General features: G+C 42.2%; 1 protein-coding gene across 5 annotated transcripts in view; it reads right to left on the bottom strand.

Moving 5' to 3' along the window:
• The window catches only part of shprh (SNF2 histone linker PHD RING helicase), a 116,186-nt gene that overhangs the window by 9,999 nt on the left and 84,228 nt on the right, over positions 1–21,959 (bottom strand). For 4 of the 5 annotated variants that reach the window (XR_011340291.1, XR_011340289.1, XM_069886034.1 and 1 more), the window contains exons 21-27: positions 18,944–19,169; positions 17,841–17,984; positions 14,622–14,723; positions 13,263–13,334; positions 10,780–10,968; positions 8,266–8,358; positions 5,378–5,464 (exon numbers count right to left, since the gene is read on the bottom strand). Coding sequence is in view for 2 of the 5 variants with exons in the window: in XM_069886034.1 (XP_069742135.1) it covers positions 5,378–5,464; positions 8,266–8,358; positions 10,780–10,968; positions 13,263–13,334; positions 14,622–14,723; positions 17,841–17,984; positions 18,944–19,169 (913 nt within the window). In the remaining 3 variants the exon portion in view is untranslated. Of the gene's footprint in view, positions 1–1,385; positions 1,526–5,377; positions 5,465–8,265; positions 8,359–10,779; positions 10,969–13,262; positions 13,335–14,621; positions 14,724–17,840; positions 17,985–18,943; positions 19,170–21,959 lie in introns of all 5 variants that reach the window. The other variant, XR_011340290.1, reaches the window with a different exon arrangement.

Raw genomic sequence — 21,959 nt, 5'->3', positions numbered from 1 at the left:
CGATGAATAAGAGTAGCTAATTTTAAAGCATCCTCCTCCTCTCATATATCCTTTGGTGTCCTTGATGTAATTTTCTCTGCCACTTCTTTTCACATTTACCCAATCTTACCAAAAGAAAAATCAAGTACACTGTGGTACAAAACAATTTGTCAAACTCTCCAAATAAACTAGTACAGGGAGGGAAAGAGAAAATAAGTCCGTGCGAGTAGATGATTAAAAGGACAAGCCTTTGCTGGGAATGGGATCCTGGGAAACCAAGCTCAAGAAGAAATAGAAAAAAAACCACAATCAACTCTTGAAAGTAAATAAGGTTTTAAAAATCAAACCTCTAAAAAGAACTGAGACCGTAATCAATTCTGACGTTGGCAGCTGAGCAAAGTCTGCATGTTCTTCTTGTGACTGTGTGGATTTCCCCTGCATACTCAGTTTCCCTCCCACATCCTAGAAATGTTGTGGGTTGGTAGGTTAAAGGGCCATTGTATATTGCCCCAAATCTGAGCAAGTAGTAGATTCTGGAGAGGTGTAGGATTTGATAAGAATGTGGGGAAATTAAAGTGAATGTAAATTAGTTGATGGTCAACATGGAGTCTGTGGGCTGAAAAGTCTATTTCCACAATGTATCTATAAGGCCTTTTTACATAGAAAACCCAATTAATTGGCATGTAAACAACCTGTCTTTAAAGGCAGCTCAGGTTGTTCGCACGGAACCAAGAAATGCCAGGTCAGTGCGATCTTTTACATAAGCAAGCCGGCATCCTGGACAAAAGGAGGCAGAACCTGTAACATTAAAGCATTGGCATCCTGTGTGATGAGACTTTACAGCATCGGCATCCTGTGTGAACCCTTTTAGACAGAAGCTATTGCAAAATGCATTGGCTCTGATAGTAGTATCAGACATGGGATTAAAATGCCCCCCCCCCCCCGCATCTCACCTTTGTTGCATTTATACAGATAGGTGAAGCGGTTAAAAGGCAGTTAATTCTGTCTTTTAACAGCTGTGTAAAAGGGCTATACGATACTGTATCAAACATGTTTGGATTCAATTTTTTTAAAATCCAGAAATAAGAAATTGGTATCAGTAAAAATGGCTAAGAAGCATTATTAAATTATAAAGGACATATCCGAAGGTGGGGAGTCTACAATTCGCGGGCTCCTAAGTAAGAACAGTGGAATTGAGAGATCTGAGTGGCAAGTAATTCACACAATGGCAGGAATGTGGAAGGGGCTGCCAGAGACCGGTGCAAATACAATATTTAAAAGCCATTTCAACAGGTACTTGAAAGGAAGAGAGTAAAGGAACATGGGCCTAAGGCGGGCAAACAAGATTCATGTATCATGGTTAGTGTGAGCTAAGTTTTTTTTTAAAAACAGGCAGTTGTGGGTACCTGGAATGCAATGCCGTGGGTGGTGGTGGAGGCTGATACAGCAGGGACCTTCAAGTCAGGTCAGGTTTATTGTCATCTGATTGCACAAGTACAACTCGACAAAACAGTGTTCTCTGGTCCTTGGTGCAAAAGATACAGACCTAAAACCAGACATAGCACACTTACAGAAAAACAATACATATGCAGGGCAAGAATTCATATATACAAATAAATAAATAGATGTTGCTTCATGAATATGAGAGTCTTAGATGGTTAGTGTGAGCAGTTCCTTTGGTCATTCAGCATCCTCACTGCCCGTGGTAATAAGCTGTTCTCCAGCCTTGCGGTGCTGGCTCTAATACTCCTGTATCTCTTTCCCAATGGCAGCAGCTGAGAGATGCTGTGTACAGGGTTGAAGGGGTCCTCAATGATTTTACTGCCTCGTCAGACAAAGGTTGTAGTAGATCACATTGATAGGAAAGGAGAGTCCAGTGATCCTCTCTGCCACTTTTACGGTCCTGTGGATTGACCTCTGATCCATTTCTCTGCAGCAACCATACAACACTGTGATGCAATCACCAGGATGCTCTCGATAGAGCTTATGTAGAAGGTTGACATAATGGTGGCCTTGCCCGCTTCAGTCTTATCGGGAAATGCAGTTGCTGTAGTGCCTTCTTGACAACTGAGGAGATCTGGTGTGCCCATGATAGGTCACTGGTTAAGTTAACTCCAAGGACTTGGTGTTCTCCACTACCATGATCATCTCCTTTGTCTTACCTACACTGAGACTCAGACTGTTACTCTCATACCATATCATCAGATTTTCCACCTCTTCTCTGCAGTGTGACTCATCGTTGTTGCTGATGAGGCCGACTACTGTTGTGTTATCTGCAAACGTGATGACACTGTTGAGCTGGACCTGGCGATGCAGCCGTGGGTCAGTAGCTGGAACAGGAGCAGACTGAGCACACAGCCCTGAGGTGAGCCAGTGCTCAGTGTGATGGTGCTCAACATTCTGCTACCAACCCGGACAGACTGGTCTTTCTGTTAGGAAGTCCAGAATCCAGTTACAGAGAGGGGTGTTGAGTTCCAGCGAGCTGAAGTCAATGAACAGTAGCTTGGTGTATGAGGCACTGTTCTCTAGGTGGTTAAGGATTAGTGAAGGGACAAAGCTATACCATCGTCTGTGAAATGGTTTCTTCTATAGATTAATTGAAATGGGTCCAGCATCCCTGGGAGGTGTGCTTTCATGCGTTCCATCACCAGATGCTCAAAGCATTTAATAATGGTGGAGGTCAGTGCCACAGGGCAGTAGTCATTGAGGCCTGTTATCGTTGCCCTCTTGGATACTGCGATGATGGTGGCTGTCTTGATTCCTGCAGGAACAATGGACTAGTGCAGTGAGGTGTTGAAGATGTCTGTGAAGACCTTCATCAATTGATCTGTGCAGTCTTTCAGTACTAACCAGGTATGTTGCCTGGTCCCACCGCTTGTGTGGGTTCACCTTGCTCACCTCAGCTGTGGCTATGCAAGGTACATATGAACCCATGTTATTAAATGGAAAAAAGGGAAAGAGAAAAGAAACATATCTAAACTAAGAATCAAACCCTGACCTATGAGGGTTGCTGGTCAAGTTAAGGAGTCCACTACTAATAATAACTATGGGGTCATGAAAAAAAAGATCAAAAATAATTAATGTACAAGTTTTGAAAGTAATTGAGAAAAGACCCCAAAGAGAAGAAAGTTAAGATCCAGTGCAATAGTAGAACACCTATTTTTTTCTAGAGAGAGAGACACGCCATCACATCTGACAACCATTGAGTATGAGTGGGAGGGACAGCATCTTTCCATCTCAGCAAAATGGCCCTTCTAGCGACGAGGGAAGCAAAAGCCACTATGTGGGATTGTGAAGGAGGCCATTTCACGTCAGGCCTATGCCTGGAGGCCAGCTACAAGAGCAGATCGAAAACTTAAAACTTGCCTTTCAGACAGCAAGCCTAAAAGGCTGTCGCAGCGACACCTTCATATCGAGAAGGCCTCTTAGCACACTTTGGAGCTGAGGCAACTGGTGCTGTAGTGCCACCCATTATAATTACATGGCAGAGCAATGGGAGTCTTCCCTACCCAGAATCCCCATGCAGCTGGAACTGCTCTGTGTTTCCCAGAGTAGTTCCAGCTGCATGGAGGATTCTGGGTAGGGAAGACGGCCATTGCTCTGCCGTGTTTTGAGCTGCAGAAAGCATCCCCTAAGGCAGAAGCGGCCCAGTGAGGCTGTCACAGCCAGCACCAGCCACCCCCAATGGCACCCGCCTGCCCCCACTGACCTGACGGTTCACGCCTGCCCCAACAGCTCCCATCAGCCCCCACCAGCTGCCCCTACCCTGACGGCTCCCACCCTCTGCCTTGAAGGGGTCAGAGAGGCATGTGGGAAGATGAGTCACAGGCTGATGGCGTCATTAGCCCGTCCCTAACCAGCCACCTGCAGCGGCTGTACATTCAAGCCAGGCAGTGGAGTGCAGCGCTCTGCTGATTATCCTTCCCTGAGAAGGGTTGGAATCTGCACCTCAGAGCCGGCCACGATGCATTCAGAGAGGTAGGTCTTTATGTGCAAGGGTGAAGAACCTTCACCTTTACAGACGGGTGATTTCCCTGCTTGCAAGTGCCTAAAGTCAGTATTAAATCCATTGGCCCAGTCACTTCAAAAATAGCAATGAAAAGGCAAGGAGTCGTTAATATAAGAACTAACGATAAGGTGCGAAATACCCCTTGCCAGAAGTTAAAGAGAGAAGGACATAGCCAAAATATATGATACAAAGTACCTTCTTCAGTTATGCATTTATCACATTTAGAGATGTTAGGATAAAATTTAGCTAACTGAACCTTAGAAAAGTGGGCCCGATGGACTACTTTGAATTGAATTAATGAATGCCTAGCACAAAGAGAAGATGAGTGAATCCTGTTCTTCTCATCAAATCGTGCATAGATGTTCAGTCTGTCCAGAAGGAAGGCATCATTGTTCTTACATCGCTAAATTGATTTGTGATCTGTTGTAGTTTTGATCCCTTGCCTCATGCGCTTCACGTTGCCAGTGAAGATCCACAGCTATCTGTGGATCTTCTGTGAGTATCCTGCTTTGCCTTCCAGATTGCACGGGAGAGTTCAGCCCTGGCTGAACTTAGTGCCATCCTAACTCCTGTGCTGAAGGCAGCATCATGAGCTCCGTGAAAGGCCCGGACCTCTGAATCCAACCAGGGTTTCTGGTTCACCATGGTTGTGAAGCATTTGATCTCAGTGACATCCTCAATGTACTTGCTGATGTAGCCAGTCACTGAGCTTGTGTACTTCTCCATGTTTACGATCGTTGTAGATGGACGCCTCCCTGAAACAGCTCCAGTCGTAGTGCTGCTATGCACCCTTACCCTCCCACCCCCCCACCACCCTGACCACATCCTGATCTCCCTTCGAATTGACCTAGTTTGCTTTGCCATGGTGTTAGCTGAATGGATATGTGATCTGATCAAGATTCTTAGTAGCCACAGGGATGTAAGGAAAACAAAGGGTTATGGGTGTGAATTAGATTGTTGTGGAGTAGATTTACAAAGGTCAGCACAATATCATGGGCTATGGATTATTGAAATGTGAATTTTTAAACTCTTTCCATAAAGGCTGCCCTACCTGTTCAGTAGTTTTGCTTTGTTAAAAGCATGCCACTGGTTTGCTGATCTATTTTGAAGAGGGAAGGTCTAATTGATAATTTATTACAATCCCACAATCTGTGGTTGCCTCTTACCTTTTTCTGTAGTAACCATCAAAACTCAAATTTATCAAACTAATCTTGTTTTCACAGAAGACGTACAAGAGACTACAGATTTTGGGGGAACTCAGTAGATCAAGTAGCTTTGGAGGGAGAAAAAGACTGGTATTGTACATGTTTCAGGTCACGGCCCTTCATCAGGACTGAAGGGGCCCCATTTGTCAGGTTCCCATGCTTCGATATTTAATTCTCCCATTACCTGGAATTTGTGGAGTCCATTGATCTGAACAAACTCCATGTTATTGTCCAACAATGCTTTCCCAATTATATCCAGCACATCTTGCCACTAAAAGAAAGACACAGCATCAGATCTTAATTAGACAAGAGTAATTATTTGAGAACTTGAGAATGAGGAACTTTGACTAAAATTGTACATGTAGTGAAGTAGATCTGCTCAATCCCTTGTCTGCCAGTGCAGTTCCTTGGTACTGTACCTGCTTAAATGATTTCCTCAAGTCTCTTCAGTGGGACTCAAATCTCCGACTTTGACTCATTGGTGGCAACGCTCCCCACTAAGGCGAGATTGATACCTGGAGACCACTATTTTATGTGAGGCAAAAGCCAATCTTTCTGCTTCCTAAAAGCACATCAAACCTTGAGCAACGTCTTTCTTTACTTTGAGACGTCAGCATGCCCATGGATTAATAGAAACAAAGAAACAGAGAAAATAGATGTAGGAGTAGGGCATTTAACCCTTCAAGCCTACACCGCCATTCATTATGATCATGGCTGATTAGTACCCGGTTCCTGCCTTCTCCCCATACCCCCTTATCCCCTTGGTCACAAGGGCCAAATCTAACCTACACTTAAATATTGACAGGGAACCGGCCTCAACTTCTTCCTGTGGCAAAGAATTCCACACATTTACCACTCTCTGAGAGAAGAAATTTTTCCTCATCTCAGTCCTAAAAAACTTCCCCCTTATCCTTAAACTATTGCCCCTGGTTCTGGTTTTTCCCAGCATTGGAAACAACCTTCCTGCGTCTAGTCTGTCTAAACCTTTAAGAACTTTATACATTTCTATAAGATCCCCCCTCAAGCCTAGTCTATCCAACTTTTCTTCATATGCGAGCCCCTCCATCCCCAGTATCAGCCTAGTGAACCTTCTCTGCACCCCTTCCAAGGCAAGGATATCCTTCCTCAGATAAGGTGACCAAAACTGCATTCAGTACTCCAGGTGTGGTCTCACCAAGGCCCTGTACCAAGGCTGCAGCAGGACCTCCCTTCTCCTGTACTCTAATCCTCTCGCTATTGTAAGGTAAAACATCATGAGATGGGAATGTGTAGGGAGTTACCCTGTACAAGGCTGTAACAAGAAGGGGAGGTGTCCTTGTACTCCTGTTAGGTAAAACATCATGAGATGGGAATGTACGGGGCAGTAACAAGATGTGAATGCATCCTTGTACTTACAAGATAAGAGAGACATTGATGGATTGAGAGGCAGGAAGCTAGCAGGGAAAGGATAGCAACAGTTTTAGTCATTGGACAAGTAATGATATGATGATGTTCTAAGCACATATCCAAGGGTATAAAAAATCACCATTTTGCTGATAACGGCAGAATGCATTCTCCGACTAACATGTTTAGTCGCAAGTGTTACAATCCGGTAATAAAGAACAAAGAACCCTGATTTCGACTCAGCCTGGTGTTTGTCTCACTCATTCATGAACAAAGCAGACCTAACACTATAAACCCCAGCATACCATTCGCCCTCCTCACTGCCTGCTGCACCTGCACGCCCACTTTCAACGACTGATGCACAGCAACACCCAAGTCTCGCTGCATCTCCCCTTTTCCAACACAGATACCATTTAGATAATAATCCCCTTTCCTGTTCATACCTCCAAAGTGGATAACCTCGCATTTTTCCACATTATATTGCATCTGCCACGTCCTGGCCCACTCGCCTAACTTGTCCAAATCACCTTACACTCTCCTAGCATCCTCCACACAGCTAACCCTGCAACTCTTCGTATCGTCTGCAAATTTTGAGATACTGCTATCTATTCCCACATCTAAGTCGTTGATATATATCATAAACAACTGCGGCCCCAGCACTGAGCCCTGCGGTACCCCACTAGTCACTGGCTGCCATTCTGAAAAGAACCCATTTATTCCTACTCTTTGCTTCCTGTCCCTCAACCAATTCTCTATCCACCTTAATACCATACCTCCTATACCGTGCTCTTTAAGTTTATACGCTAGTCTTCTGTGCAGAACCTTATCAAACGCCTTACTAAAGTCCAGATATACCATATCCACTGGTTCTCCTCTATCCACTCTACCGGTTACATCCTCAAAAGACTATTAGATTCGTCAGACATGATTTCCTTTTCACAAAACCATGTTGACTCTGTGTGATGATACCACTACTTTCCAAATGTACTGCAATTGTATCTTTAATAACTGATTCTAGCACCTTCCCTACTACCGGTGTCAGGCTAACTGTAGTTTCCTGATTTCTCTCTCCCTCCCTTCTTAAAGACTGGGGTTACGTTGGCCACCCTCCAATCCTCAGGAACTAATCCAGTATCCAAAGAGGTTTGAAACATTATCACCAACACATTCACTATTTCCTGGGCTTCTTCAATCAGCACTCTCGGATGCAGACTATCCGGCCCTGGGGCTTTATCTGCCTTTAATCCCTGAAATTTAACTAATACAACTTCTCGACTTACAATTATTTCCTTTAGTCCCTCCGTTACAATAGATACCCGGTCCTCAATGAGCACTTCAGTTTCCTTCAACATGCTAATATCCTTCAACATGCTAACATTCAGTATGTCAATTCAGACTTTCAAAAATGCCCTCCTATTTGAGGTATTATGAGATTTATTGCATGAAATAAAGCAATTGTTCCATATGTTTCATCGTCTCCTGAAAGTGATGTTTGAGTTGGAAATCCTTTCTTGAGTGAACTGAAGTGAGTGAACTGAAGGGCAGGTTGTCTGTTCTACCTCGCCACCACTTTGGAAATGAAGCTGAAAATAACATTCCAGGTCATTTTAGCAGGCATAACCTTCCTTTCCTTGAACTTGAGTTTACAAAAAAAGAAATGTGTTTCTCCCTCCTAGTTATAGAACTTACTGTGGAAAACACCAGGGCCTTGGCTCCAGGCTCCTTCTGCTGAATTTTCTTGAGTGTCCTGAGTACAGCCTCCACTTTAGTAGAATGACTACCCTGAAACAGATGGCACAAGTTAAAAAAAAAATTCTACGCTGTTTTCCATCCCTGCCACAAACTCCATGGACCTTGCCACCATTTCCATTCTGTTCCAAAGACCTTGGCTCAGATGAAAGCAGACTGCTTGCAGTCTTGACATTCTATTCAATCACATATCCTTTTCATTACAAAGATAATTTACTGTCCTTACTGTAACAAGGCCTGTCTCTCCCTCTTCTGAGCTCCAGACTCAACCATTCCAGTTTTTTTCCTGGCCAACTTCCCATACACCACTCACCACAATGCCCTGCTACTCATTACTTTTCTTATTGACGTAACTTGGCTGATTTTTTTGATAGCTCAATGTGAAAATTCTCCATTTCCTTCTTAACCCCTCCCTAAGTGCCTTGCCATGAGATCCATCCCAAAATGCTTCACTTTGCTGATTCTAGCCACACGTACACACCTCCCTCCCTTCCTTCGCCATTCATTCATTGCCAAATCTGCAGCTGGCTTTGTCCTATACTCTGGAAGTCACTTTAGAAATCACTCCATCGCTTCCTTCTTCTTTATGACACTCATTTAAGTACACCTGACAAAGGTTTAGATCATTCATCTTAACATTTCCTTTAGCTTTTTCTCCATTTTTGTTTGACTGAGTTTCATTTCTCCAGTGCTTCTCTTGCTCCCTCTTCTGCCAGTGTTGATGAAAGTCTTATGCAAGTGTAAATTGTTGCTATTTCTTATGTTCATGCATTCTTATTGGATGCAAACTGTTTTTAATGTCTTGGAACATTTACTACATGATAGGACAGTTTTAAATCCAAATTGCTATTGTACAAGAAACCATTACAACTCCATCCACAAGTTTACCCTTGACACCACGGTTGTCAGCCGAATCTCAAACAGTGAAAAGAATGGAGTACAGGAAGGAGATAGTCTGGTAGCATAGTGTTAGGTTAGCAAACTCTCCCTCAGTGTCAGCAAAATGAAGTAGCTGTTCATTGACTTCAGTAAGTGGGGAGGAGCACACATCCCTTATGTATCAACAGTGATCAGATGGAGAGCTTCAAGTTCTTATAAGTAAATATTACCAACATCTGGACCTGGCTCAATTATGTCAATATTACGATCAAGAAAGTGCACCAAAGAGTCTACTTTCTCAGAAGTCTGAAAAATTTTGGCATGCCCCGAATTCTCTTAGCTACTTTTACAGGTGCACCTGCATCTTATCCAGATGCATTCGGGAGCTGCTTTGCCCAAGACTACAAGAAACTGCAGGGAGTTGTGAACAGCTCAGGCCATCACACAAACCAACTTCCCCTCCATCGATTCCATCTCTACCTCTGTTGTCTCAGGATGTAAAAGGACTAATCTCACAGTGGTCACACTCGCTTCACCCCCCCTTCCATCAGGCAGAAGATCCTTGTGTATGGTCGGTGCCAAGGGGAGGGGCATTCGCAGGCATGGCCCTTCCTTGCAAGATGCTGTGTCCCCATATGCTCGTGGCCATCGCTCGCCGTCAGACCCACCCCCCTCCACGTCACTAGCATGTGTCAAACATCACTAGTGTCCAGCTTGATGCATGCTAGTGACTCTCCACGCAATAAAAGTAGCGCTTTTGGCTGCTACATCAGAGGGATGGATAAGGTCTACGTCTGCTTGGCGTCCCCTTGATGACTGAGTCTATGACAGTCAGACTGTGCCCCACTTGGGCAGGTAGGTCTCTACTAGTCACCCCACTACATCTACGACAGTCAGACTGTGCCCCACTCAAGCAGGTAGGCCACTGCCAGCAAACACCCCGCCCTCCGCTGAGTGAGTTTACGACTGTCAGACTGTGCCTGATTACTCTAATGTCCTCCTCTAACCCTCGTTCTGGTGCCAAACCTGTCCACGTGCTTGAAAACATGACCTTCCAGGTTCAAGAATAGTTTCAATCCTGCTGTTGTCAGACACTTCCATGGACATTTCACGAGCAAAGGATGATGCCCTTGCACTGTTTTTAATTGAATTTTCTCTTCTACCCTTCACGACTTGATTTTTTTTTGTAGCATTACTCCCTAAAATTCTTTTACTTATTTGTTATCATTGGACTACCTGGAGTACGAGTTGACTTGCCTCGATGGCACACAAAACAATGTTTTTCACTGAACCTTGATACATGTGACAATAAACCATTCAATACTTATATTATAATATATGAACAGGTACTAATTGCTAATACTAAAGTAAAACAGAAATATACTTTCAAAATCTTTCCGAAAAGGTAAGTCATGATTTTCTTCAGCTACACAGAAGGTAGATAATTGGATTTAGGATGACAACTCAAATTTAGGATGGAAAATTGCAAATGTAAGTTCGTGTACAATAATACTAATTGTGTTTCAAGCCATATGCCATGTGTGGCAGATGATTTTTCTGGTCAAGATTGCTTACTTTAACAGGAAATTCATCTTCTTGATTTGCAGCCTCATTCGTGAATACACAAGAGATTTCTTTGTGCATTGTTGCCTGCCTGCAAATTGCACATTTGATAGAGCTTCTCCGAGCTCCTGTACTGTACTGTTCTATTATAATGGCTATGCAGTCGCTGCAGAAGCAGTGTCCACACGTCAATACTGCCCACTGTGAACAAGAAAAGAACATGTTGGCAAATAAAACAATGCAGTGTGCTCCTGCTTAGGGATCTTGTTACTGCTTTTGCTGACATTACAAACTGAAATATATCTCAAAAACTTCTTGTACACTCTTTATTTACACCAACTCTTTCTGCTGCCCAGGCCTGGAAGTTCTTCACTGAACTTCTCAACCATTTTTTCTATTTTTAGGATGCTCCTTCAAACCTATGATTCACTCAAAATGTTTAGTCACTTTGCCTGTTTTCTGCTTTGTTTGATAATCTTCTTGTCAAGTCTCTTGGACCATTTTTTTTTCAATATGTTGCACTAATTTAAATTGTTGTAATGCATCCAAATATAGGAACACATTGAAGAAGGAAATCAGGAGTACAAAATGGGGATACAAGGTATCCTTGGCAACCAAGGTAAAGGAAAATCCTTGGAGTGTCTACAAGTATATTTTAAGATCAAAATGATAACCAGGGAGAGAACAGACCCTTTTAAGGATCAAGGTGGTTGTTTAATGTATGGAACCATAAGAGATAGGCAGGACATAAATTAGCGATTCCTAAAGTGGGCACTGCCACCCCACTGTGGGCAGTGGACAGAACCAAGGGGACGGCGAGGAAAAATGGGGTGTTCCAAACTTTCCCTCTTATTATTATTCAGTTTGCTGCACAGTTTAATGAAGCCAGTGCAGTAATTTTCTGGCTAGACTCAGGGTGGCAGTTCTGAGCAAAATAAATGGCAACAAGGCTTTCTCGTGAGAGCTGGTCTCAGTGGTTGCCATGTTGTACTGGCATCACTACCCCACCCCCCCCACCAGCGCTGCCACCAACCCCCCACTCAGCGCCGCCAAATCCCCTCTCTGCACCACCACCAACTCCCCTCTCAGCAGTACTTGCAACCCCCCCCATCTGATTGCTGTCACTAAACCCACTCTCAGCGCTGCCACCACATCCCCCCCACTAAACTCCCTCTCAGTGCTACCACCACGCCCCTCCACTAACCCCCCTCTCAGCGCCACCACCACGCCCCTCCACTAACCCCCCTCTCAGCACCACCACCATGCCCCTCCACTAACCCCCCTCTCAGTGCCACTACCACGCCCCTCCACTAACCCCCCTCTCAGCATCGCCATCACATCCCCCCACTAAACCCTCTCAGTGCTGCCACTTTGCCCCCTCAGCTCCACCACTAAGCCCCAACCTGCTCAGTGCCGCCACTAACCATGCCACATCCCGCTCAGTGCCGCCGTTTTACCCCTCCACCCTGTTCAGCACCGCTACTAACCCCCCCTACCCTGCTCAGCGAGGTCACTAACCCCCCCACCCCACTCAACGCCGTCACTAACCATCCCCCACCCCACTCAGTGCCACCACTAACCCTCCCACCCCCCTTGGCGCCACCACTAAACCCCCTCCCAGCACTGTTGTATTGAGGGGAGCACTAGTGATGTGCCCTGGAGGCCAAGGGAGTGGCAGCCCGAATTTGTTTGGAAACCACTGACTTAAATGAATATTTCTTATTTACAATGAATAAGCTCACAGAAGCTCTGGAAACAGATTGTGCTGCTTGTAAAATACAACTTACATTCTTCATGATTTGGATGACGGCATTGATGAACTTGGTGGCCAAATTTGTGGCAAGTTGTAGAGGAACTACTAAGGCCACAGAAGGACTCTGTTAGGAGATTGGGCAAAGAAATGGCAGATGGAATACAGTATTGAGAAGTATATGATCATCACTTTGCGGAAGGAGTAAAGGTGTGGACTATTTTCTAAATGGGAGAGGAGTTCAGAGATCAGAGATGCAGAGAGACTTGGGGTCCTTGTGCAAAATTCCTAAAGGTTAATTTGGAGGAAGAGTCCGTGGTAAGGAGATAAACACAAGGCTCGCATTCATTTCAAGAGAGATAGAATGTAAAAGCATGATGTAATGAAGGTTTATAAGATATTGATCAGACTGCTCTTGGAGAATTGTGTGCTCCTTATCTAAGAAAATATGTGTTGTCATTGGAGAGGGTCCAAATGAAGAACACAAGAATGATCTCTGGAATGAAAGGTTTATCATATGAGGAGTGGTATCTCCTGCTATCTGGTAGGAGGTACCATAGCACTTGGGCCCTTAACATGGGACATCGGGACAGGGGTGAATGACCATTTCAACCCACGCTGAGTTCCTCCAGCAATTCCTGTCCACTTAACATTGTGGAGTAAGTTTTATTTGAAACCTCCCTGTTATCATACTGAATAATTACACTAATACTGCAGCCACATAATTCCACTACTAACAGCTTACCTGCTGCCCTAATTGACGTGCACAGATGGGACAGGGATCTGGATTAACACTGCCCATTGATGGATCTTGAGACTGGGAAATAAAACAAAGGATAGCTTTCAAGTACAGATTTTAAAATCACACTTATTCTCTGTGTACAACAGCAGCTGGTATTGACATTGTTATCCAGGACAGACCTCACTCATCAAGTTACTCGATTTATCAAATTATCTGTGAGATCTTTTTTATAATATTGGAAAAGGAACAATGAAACAATCTCTTGCTGGCCACAACAAAATGCTGGCTTTAATTTTACCCAAGGTGTATAATATTTGGATTTACTGCTCATTCTTTGGATGAAGGTACCGTTATCACCTGCCTCAGCACTAGCCTAGTTAGTGAAGGACAAGCTTCTACAAATTATATCAGTTCAGTACCACAGAGCACCAGATAATATCAAAGACCAAAATACAAGTTTGGGAATAAATATTATATCAAATTAGCAATGCAGAAAAAGACCATTTGGCCCAACATGTCCACACTACTCCCTGAACCCTTCATCTCACATTCTCAGCATTATCTCATATTCCCTCCTACTTCATGTACTTACCTTGCATCTTTTAAATGTATCTGTTCTGTTGCCTCAACTACTCTACATGGTATTGCATTCACTGTTCTAATCACCCGCTGGGTAAACAAGCAAGTAAGTACTGGGTCATTTAAAAAAAAGCAAAAAAAAAAGATGGTTATTGTTCTTGGATGGGTTGAGAGCATCCAGGTGTTTTGTTCCTTTGAATGGATACCATAGATCCAAGCACCTAACCCCCTTTTACTCACTCCAATGCCATTGCTCCATCCATCCAATTTAAGCTACTACTGAGGATAGAAGAGAGTTGTGAGTTGGTGGAAGGGATAAGTGTTTACTCAACTCCTCTACACCCAAATGGCACATATGATTTCCTTTTTCCTTAGCTGAATATATTTAGTTATAACTTTGATTGAACCATCATCAGCCCCTGCAGAGGGCAGGCACCTTCATAGACTATAATAGAAAGAGCACCTGATCCTAGATGGTTCATTGAATCCAGATGGATTGATTGGCCGCCATTAGAATACTTCTTGTGGCCCTGAGTCAACATCATTCAGGTAACAAGCCTAGACCAGTGGAGCATATGAAAGGGGATTTGTAGGAATTTCAGCAGGCAAACATGACCAAGTTCTTGATTCTCATACGGTAATTGTTCCTGTGCAGTTCTGCCACTGAGGTGAAAAGTTGATCCCAAAATTTAGAACGTGGTTTTGGTAGCATCAACATTGCTACCAGATGTTTTAGTCCAAACATATTTATTACTGATGGTCTATTCAATAAACGGCTCTCACCTTCTCCAAATTTGTGAGATACAGGATTTGACCAAGCTTCTTTTGCAATTGTGAAGTGGCTACCGCTTTGTCATTTAGGAGCTTCATTTGATTTTGTTCCACCTGTGGAAAACACAACAGTGGCTTTTCCAGGAATTGAAAACATGACATTTCTCATTTATGAACTTAAACATTATCAGATATGTATTGTATTATGACACAGAGATACAACATGGCAACAGGCCTTTCCAGCCCAGGAGCTCGTGCTGCCCAAATACACCAATTAATCTACAAACCCTGTAGGTTTTTGCAGAGTGGGAGGAAACCCACATGGACAAGGGGAGAATGTACAATGCCCTAATGATCAACACCGGATTTGCATCGGGGTCACTGGTTCTGCAATAATATACGATATTTCATTTATTCTACATAGCTGAAGAGTGCAATATTTTATAGCCCCCCCAAGGCTGTTACTGAACAGAAAGACCAAAGGATACAAATACATAGTTCCCTGAAAGTGGCAACACAGATAGATGGAGTGGTGAATAAGGTGTATGCAGTGCCTGCCTTCCTTTGGATGGGGCACTGAGTACAAGAGATGGGATGTTATTTAGAGCCATACAAAATCTGCTTGCCATGCTAAATTAACTGAGAGAGGATGCAAAAAAGATTCACAAAGATATTGCCTGGGCTGGAAGGCTTGGTTTAAAAGGAGAGATTGGATAGGCTAGAACTGTTTCCTCTGGTGTGAAGGAGGATATCATTTATAAAGTTATGTAAAGCATAGATTGGGTATCCGGCACCTATGGGAATTGTGGATGCTGGATATGCAAATTTTCTGGTTGCCTGAGACTCACTCTTATAATGCCTAACTAATACACCTGCATTAAGAATAAACAGTTCAAAAGTCCCAAAAGACAGTGAAAAATGTAAATTTGAGAAAAGAAAATCAGTATTGTAGTCCTTAATTATGTGAAGTTCACTTTAGCCAGGTAATTCCCATAACTTACAAAATTTAAATTTGAACCCCAATCACTGGCGCTGTAATATTGTTGCACTAGCAGTGCCTCCATCATAATTAACCCCACCCAAATTTACAGATAAACCCTTACTTAATAAACTTAATAATATACTAATAAAGATTCTTTCCAAGCATGGATAGGGAGACAATTTGGTAGAGACGCCCCAGTGGCGAGTGGTATCTGCCGGCTCTTCATCCTGGGCTCCGCCATTTTATTTAAACATAACTTTAATCAAACAGCCACTGGGGGCAGGGCGATCCGCTGGCTGAATGTTTACTCCCAAGGGGGAGAACATTTACTTTTACAATTTTAAACTTTTATTTAAATTTTTATTTATTCTTATTTATCTTAATTTTTATTTATTTATTTGTTTCCTCTTTTTTTTTCCTTGTTGCTTGGGATGCTGGTTTCTTGAACTCTGGATACCAGGGATATACTGTAATCCTTTTCTCAGGCTGGAGGAGTTACAAACTAGAGGTCATAGGTTTAAGGTGAAAGGGGAAAGATTTAAAGTGGATCTGTGGAGTGAGTTTTCACACAGAGGGAGATGGGAATATGGAACGAGCTGCAGATACAATTAAAATGCTTAAAAAACATTTCCACTGGTATGTGGATTGGAAGGGTTTAGAGGGATGAGGGCTATAACTAGACAAATGGAATTATCGTAGAGAGCCATCTTGGTCAGCATGGCCAAGTTGGGCTGAAGGGCCTGTTTCTATACTTTATAACTCTGAATCTATGAATAAACACAAGCATTATCTGGTAACTTAGAATTCTCTGTTCCTTTATCTGACTGTGTTGTGTACAGCAAATGAAGGAATCTAGTTTTCAAAACCCTTTGTCACCTCTGATAACTCAAACTCCTTGGGTTTTTCTCATATCCTTCTATGGCCATCGAGACTCAAAAGTCCAAAATTATTTTCCTAAATCAAGCTAAGAGGATTTGAAATGATTAAATTTATCTTGCAGTCCTGACAGAGACACTACGCTGAAAGCACTGAATCATTATGACCAAGATTTCATGGTTCTCTTCAATTGCTGGCAAGATTTCAATTAGCATAAATACTATCAGATTTGCTCCTGCAATCTGACCAGATTGAGCAGATTTGTACATGCACATTTGTAATATGTACATTTGTACATATTACTAATATGTACATTTGTACATATTAGTAGAGGAGTCAGGTCATGATCAAAGTTTGGTAAGATGGATGAGTGGAAACAAGGCAAATCATAGCATCAGCCTCTGCTAACAGAAAGCAAGAAACAATTCTTGGAGATAATATTCCATTTTGTTGTGTGCGTCACACAGGTCTGTTGGAACTAATACACATCCCGCTAACAGTAAAAAATGACTGCAGTTCCTCAGACAACCAATAAATCATTGATTAATCTGAAGCAGTTTGATTCCAGATAAATGCACTTACCTATTAATGTGCAATTAACAGGACCATTTCCATAATCCAAATTTAATTTTTAGATGTTAGTATAGGATTCCACATACAAACAATACTAATAATCTTCAAAATGTTAAAATCAGCTCCAAGTTCTTTCCTAAACCCTGTGACCCAGTATAAACTTGGCAATTATTTTCTGTAGCCCTCACTGCAGTCTTAGGATAACTGCTGCACAATGCAAGGACAACGTACGTCACACAAAAGTTCCTTATTGGAACTTCCAGTGTCCTACAAACAGTGGAGATCATTGCAACTCCTCTGCCAATCACTGGATCACCTAGATTCATAGATAATCTGAAGTACAGAGGCCCAATGGGCCTATTGCATCCATGTGAGTTGGTGAAAAAGTTTTCCATCTTAGCTGAATATATTTAGTTATAACTTTGATTGAACCATCATCAAAATTGCCATCTTCTAGCACTCTTCAAGAACATGGAGATCTCTTTAAATGTGATGAGGATTTTTGCCTCTGCTGCCCGTTCAGACAGATGAACTCAATGACTGTTGGGTACTTTGTAATCAAATTAACAGCTCTTTATTCAGATGACCTCAGTCATTGTTTCTCTTCCACATTTCTTCCAGCTCCAATTCCTCAAATTCTGACACCTTGCTCAATTCCCTTCTCCATAAACATATATATAAAATATATATATTACTAAGGCCTTAATCAAAATGAATACAAGCTTCTTCTTTCTTTTTCACATTAATTCTCTAGTACAGGTTGAATATGTAACGTGCCCGTGATATTTCCAGTTTCATACCTCATGTGGCTCAATAATATGAAGAAGAGGAAGACTTGGTTTGGGGTCATCCGGAAGGCGCAGTTGAAAGCGTTCAGTAGCCATGGCTAACTCATCAATAGCAGAAACACGATCACGCAGGGTCATCCAGTATTCGTGCAGCAACTACAGATACAAAGGAAAGTGGTGTCGGGAGCTGTCAATTGAATTACATCAGTTACCTGGATTAGCTCTCTAAAATACATGCTCACATGGAAATGTGCTATTGGAATAACTTGCAAGAGATCTGCTATGTTGTTACCCTGTGCTGTGAAGAGTTCTAAGACCCAGGAAAATAGGCCAGATAGAGAAGAGTTGGTGAAATCTGCTGTGTTATAGCATGAGGGATTATAATGAGGAAAATTACTGAAGTACATGAGTTAGCCTTCAATCCCTAGCATTGGTTCATTCTTTGTTTTTATATTCCTCCTAACATATTTTGTTCCATTTTCATTCATATTATGTATTAATGTCAACCTCAGTATCAGTATAGGGTGAAGAAATACATTGTCTAATAGCCCCAAGTTTTATAATTTTCTCAGCTTGCGCTGAGAAGTGAGAATGGCCCTCATCCCATTCTCTGTCTTTTCCTGAACCTTCCCTCGGAGTTCCAGAGCAAGTCCCTCTCCCTGTACCATTTTCAACAATAGTGAGAACATCCTCTCCCCTCTTGATTCCCAATTTCCTCATCCCATCAGCTGTGATCTACACATTTATGGCTCTCCATGCTGGTGGTCGGATTAAGCCACAAAGTCAGGAAAGGGGAATCCCACTGAGATTTGGTGCCGTGCCTAATGTCAGACCAACATGCACCATTTTACGACAGTATTGGCCATCCAGATAGAGCTCTATTTCTGGACAAAGTGTATCATAGTTACAATCTCAATGCAATTGTTATTTTGTAAATCTGACAGGGACACTATAATGTACCACAAGAAAATTCCCCAAAAGCTACAATATCCATAATACAAAAGAAAAGTTTTTTTTTCCCCTTTTTTTGAATCTCTTCATGAATGAACACTCTAAATAGAGTCTATTAATTTATGATCAGGCCATTCATGAGGAACTACTATAATCAGGTATACCTTGTATTCCTTTTTCCAAGCTTCAAACAGTTCCATAAAGTAGTTCCCTTCTTCAGTTAACGAGGTAGCGAAACGGTGTGCTTTCCCATACACCAGGATGGCTTTTAAGGTACGTTCAGTCTCACTCGCAGCCCACAGTCCCCGACTAGTGGTAGGTAAGCGGTCATCTATCAGGCCTTCCTCCTCTTCGATCATCTCTTCAAAAATTGCTTTTTGGCCTTTAACGCTGGAGAATACAGATCAGGTTTTAGTTCTTCCCAATATATTGGACATACTCTCTCCCAAAAGGCTATCTATGTAACCAATGAAGAGCTCTGGAATGCACAATATGAAGCGCAACTTCACTCCCCATAGTGATATATCTAGACAGATATATTGCACAGCTAAACCTTACAAAACTGATGTGTGCAAAGGAAGATGGCTACACTTTACCCAATTAAAGCTGTGGAGTGTGTACATTTCAACCCAAATACAACTGAGTTCAGATATCCTAATTTGACCCAAGGTGGAAATGGAGTGAATTAGGGGAAAGTGGAGCTGACTTAGCATTGAAAAAAGTTGAGGTTGAATTAAAAAGAAATAGCAGTGGCAGCAACACAGGATTTGGAAAAAAAGGAAAAAGAACATCAATGCGTCACATCATAGGAAGACAAGATGGGAATTGGCTGATGAATACTGGAGTCGGTTCTCTACCTTCAAGGAGTCTGTTCTAAATTATAATTTAGGGCAAAGACTGTTGGCACAATTGGTACCTAAAAAACATATTATTAATTGGATTAAATGACAATTTAAAAAATTATAAATAGCCAGCTAAAGAATAAATATATTAATTAAATAAAATAGGCAGGGAAAGCCTCGCTGAGCTGAGGCCTTGCCTGTGAAAACTAACAGAAATCATCAAAACCTGCGCAGCCCCATCCACAGTAAGTGACGGTAGCTAGATGAACCTCAGGTCTGAGTTGATGGAGTCTCTTCGGACCTACGACCTCTATTTTAAATGATGAGCTGCTAATTTTGCAACGTTCCCTAGTGCATACCTGTACATCTATCTTGTCATGCTCTCTTTGGATCTATTTTTTCCATAAAAGCACTACTCATTCTTCTAGACTTCAAAGAATACAGAGACAACCTTCTCATATCAGGGCAGCATGGTTGGCGTAGCATTTAATGTAATGCCGTTACAGCATCAGTGATTGGGACTTGTCCAGGGTTCGAGTTTTTATGTTCTCCCCGTGTCTGTGTGGGTTTTCTCCAGGGGCTCTGGTTTCCTACCACCATTCAAAATGTACCAGGGATGTAGGTTAATGGGGTCTAAATTGGGTGGCATGAACTCCTGGGCCGAAATGGCCTGTTGCAGTGCTGTATGTCTGTATGTATGTATCAAGAATTAGCCAGGTGAATCTCTCTGGACTGCCTCCAATGCTAGTATATCCTTTTTTTTTTAAATGAGGATCAAAATTGTGAACAGCCTTCCTGGTGTAGTCTCATGTTAACAATACCTCACTATTTCTACACTCAAACCCCCTTGAAATTTTCCCACCTAATTACTGGCTGAACCCATTTGCTAACTTATGATGATTCATGCATAAGAATATCCAGGTCTCTCTGTACTTTATTCACCTACAATTTATCTTCATTTTGAAAATCGTCTGCCTTTAGATAGCAATATTTTGTGTGAGTTGAAGTTTATGTAATGTAGAAGATGTGAGACCGGCCAGGAGAGCAGTAGAATAATCAAATCTGGGAACAACAAAGTTTTTACATGTCTGCTTCAGTGCAAATGGACTTGGTCAAGGCCAGAGTGACAACATCACAGAGGTGGAAGTAGGTAACCTCGGTGATTTTCAGGATTACGACTGGAAGCTCTGCTCAAACTCACAGAAGGTACAGGAGTTGTGAATGCAAGCAGTCGCCAGTTTATGTAAAGGTAAGAATATAGATTTGCTACAATTTTTTTTCATTTCATTGAATAATCACTAACGCTATCCATAAACTAATGGAATATATACTTTATCCAGTCATGTATGAATACCATAAAACCTTTGTTATTCTTATTGCAAATTTGAAAAATGCTTTAAAAGTGTACCGGAGAACTTTCATAAATTTGTGGGACCCCCAGTATTGTTCTACTGCATGAAAACAAATCCTTCAGCCTAACTTGTCATGCAACCATGACTACGTTTAGCCCATGTCCCTCTAAAACATTCCTAATCACATCTCTGTCTAAATACCATATGACTATTACAATTGTCCCTGTTTCTTCCACTTCCTCTGACAGCTCTTTCAAAATACCCACTACCCTCTGTGTGAAGAAGGTGCCCCTCAGGTCCCTTTTAAATCTTTCCCTTCTCACCTTAAATCTATGATCTCAAGTTTTAGATTTACCTCTCTGGGAAAAAGCCTCTGACCTTAACTACTGTAGATGTTGACATATTACACAACTTGTGTACAAGATGATCTCTTGGATTTCCACCTAAAATGTAGATTTTGAGCTGTACTCGCTGTATAAGACTACTCCAAGTCTGGCACTTACCGCTGACTAATGGAGTGATGCTGCTAGGTACATTTAATAGCACTAATATACAACAATTTAAAAGCAAATTACTCAGTAAAGGTTTAAATTTTATTAGAATAATTTAAATAAACCACGTCGACTTCTTTAACAGGCCGTTTAAAGACTGTACAAGGCAGTTGGCAGTCAAACTGGGCGGATAGACCCTGTGAAGGAGCACTGAGACTTTGCTGTTAAGGTTTGGATTTTATGCTTGGTGAATAAAATGACCCTGGTTTTGGGGTGACATTGTTAAAGTTCAAGACCTGTCTTAAACACCAGCATAAATTTTATAAACCTCCATAATGTTCCCCCTTATCTTCTCACACTCTGGGGAGAAAAGTCCCAGCCTATTCAGCCTCTCCTTGTAATTCAAATTTACAAGTCCCAAAAACATTCTGTGTCATGATAGAAAGGTTTACACCATGGTTCTATGAATAGTCTCTTCAACACTGAATCAGGAAA

This window comes from Narcine bancroftii, chromosome 6 (genome assembly GCF_036971445.1).
Source record: "Narcine bancroftii isolate sNarBan1 chromosome 6, sNarBan1.hap1, whole genome shotgun sequence".
Classification (NCBI taxonomy): Eukaryota; Metazoa; Chordata; class Chondrichthyes; order Torpediniformes; family Narcinidae; genus Narcine; species Narcine bancroftii.
The sequence above is the reverse complement of the archived record's forward strand: the minus strand, read 5'-3'. Positions and strand labels throughout refer to the sequence as shown.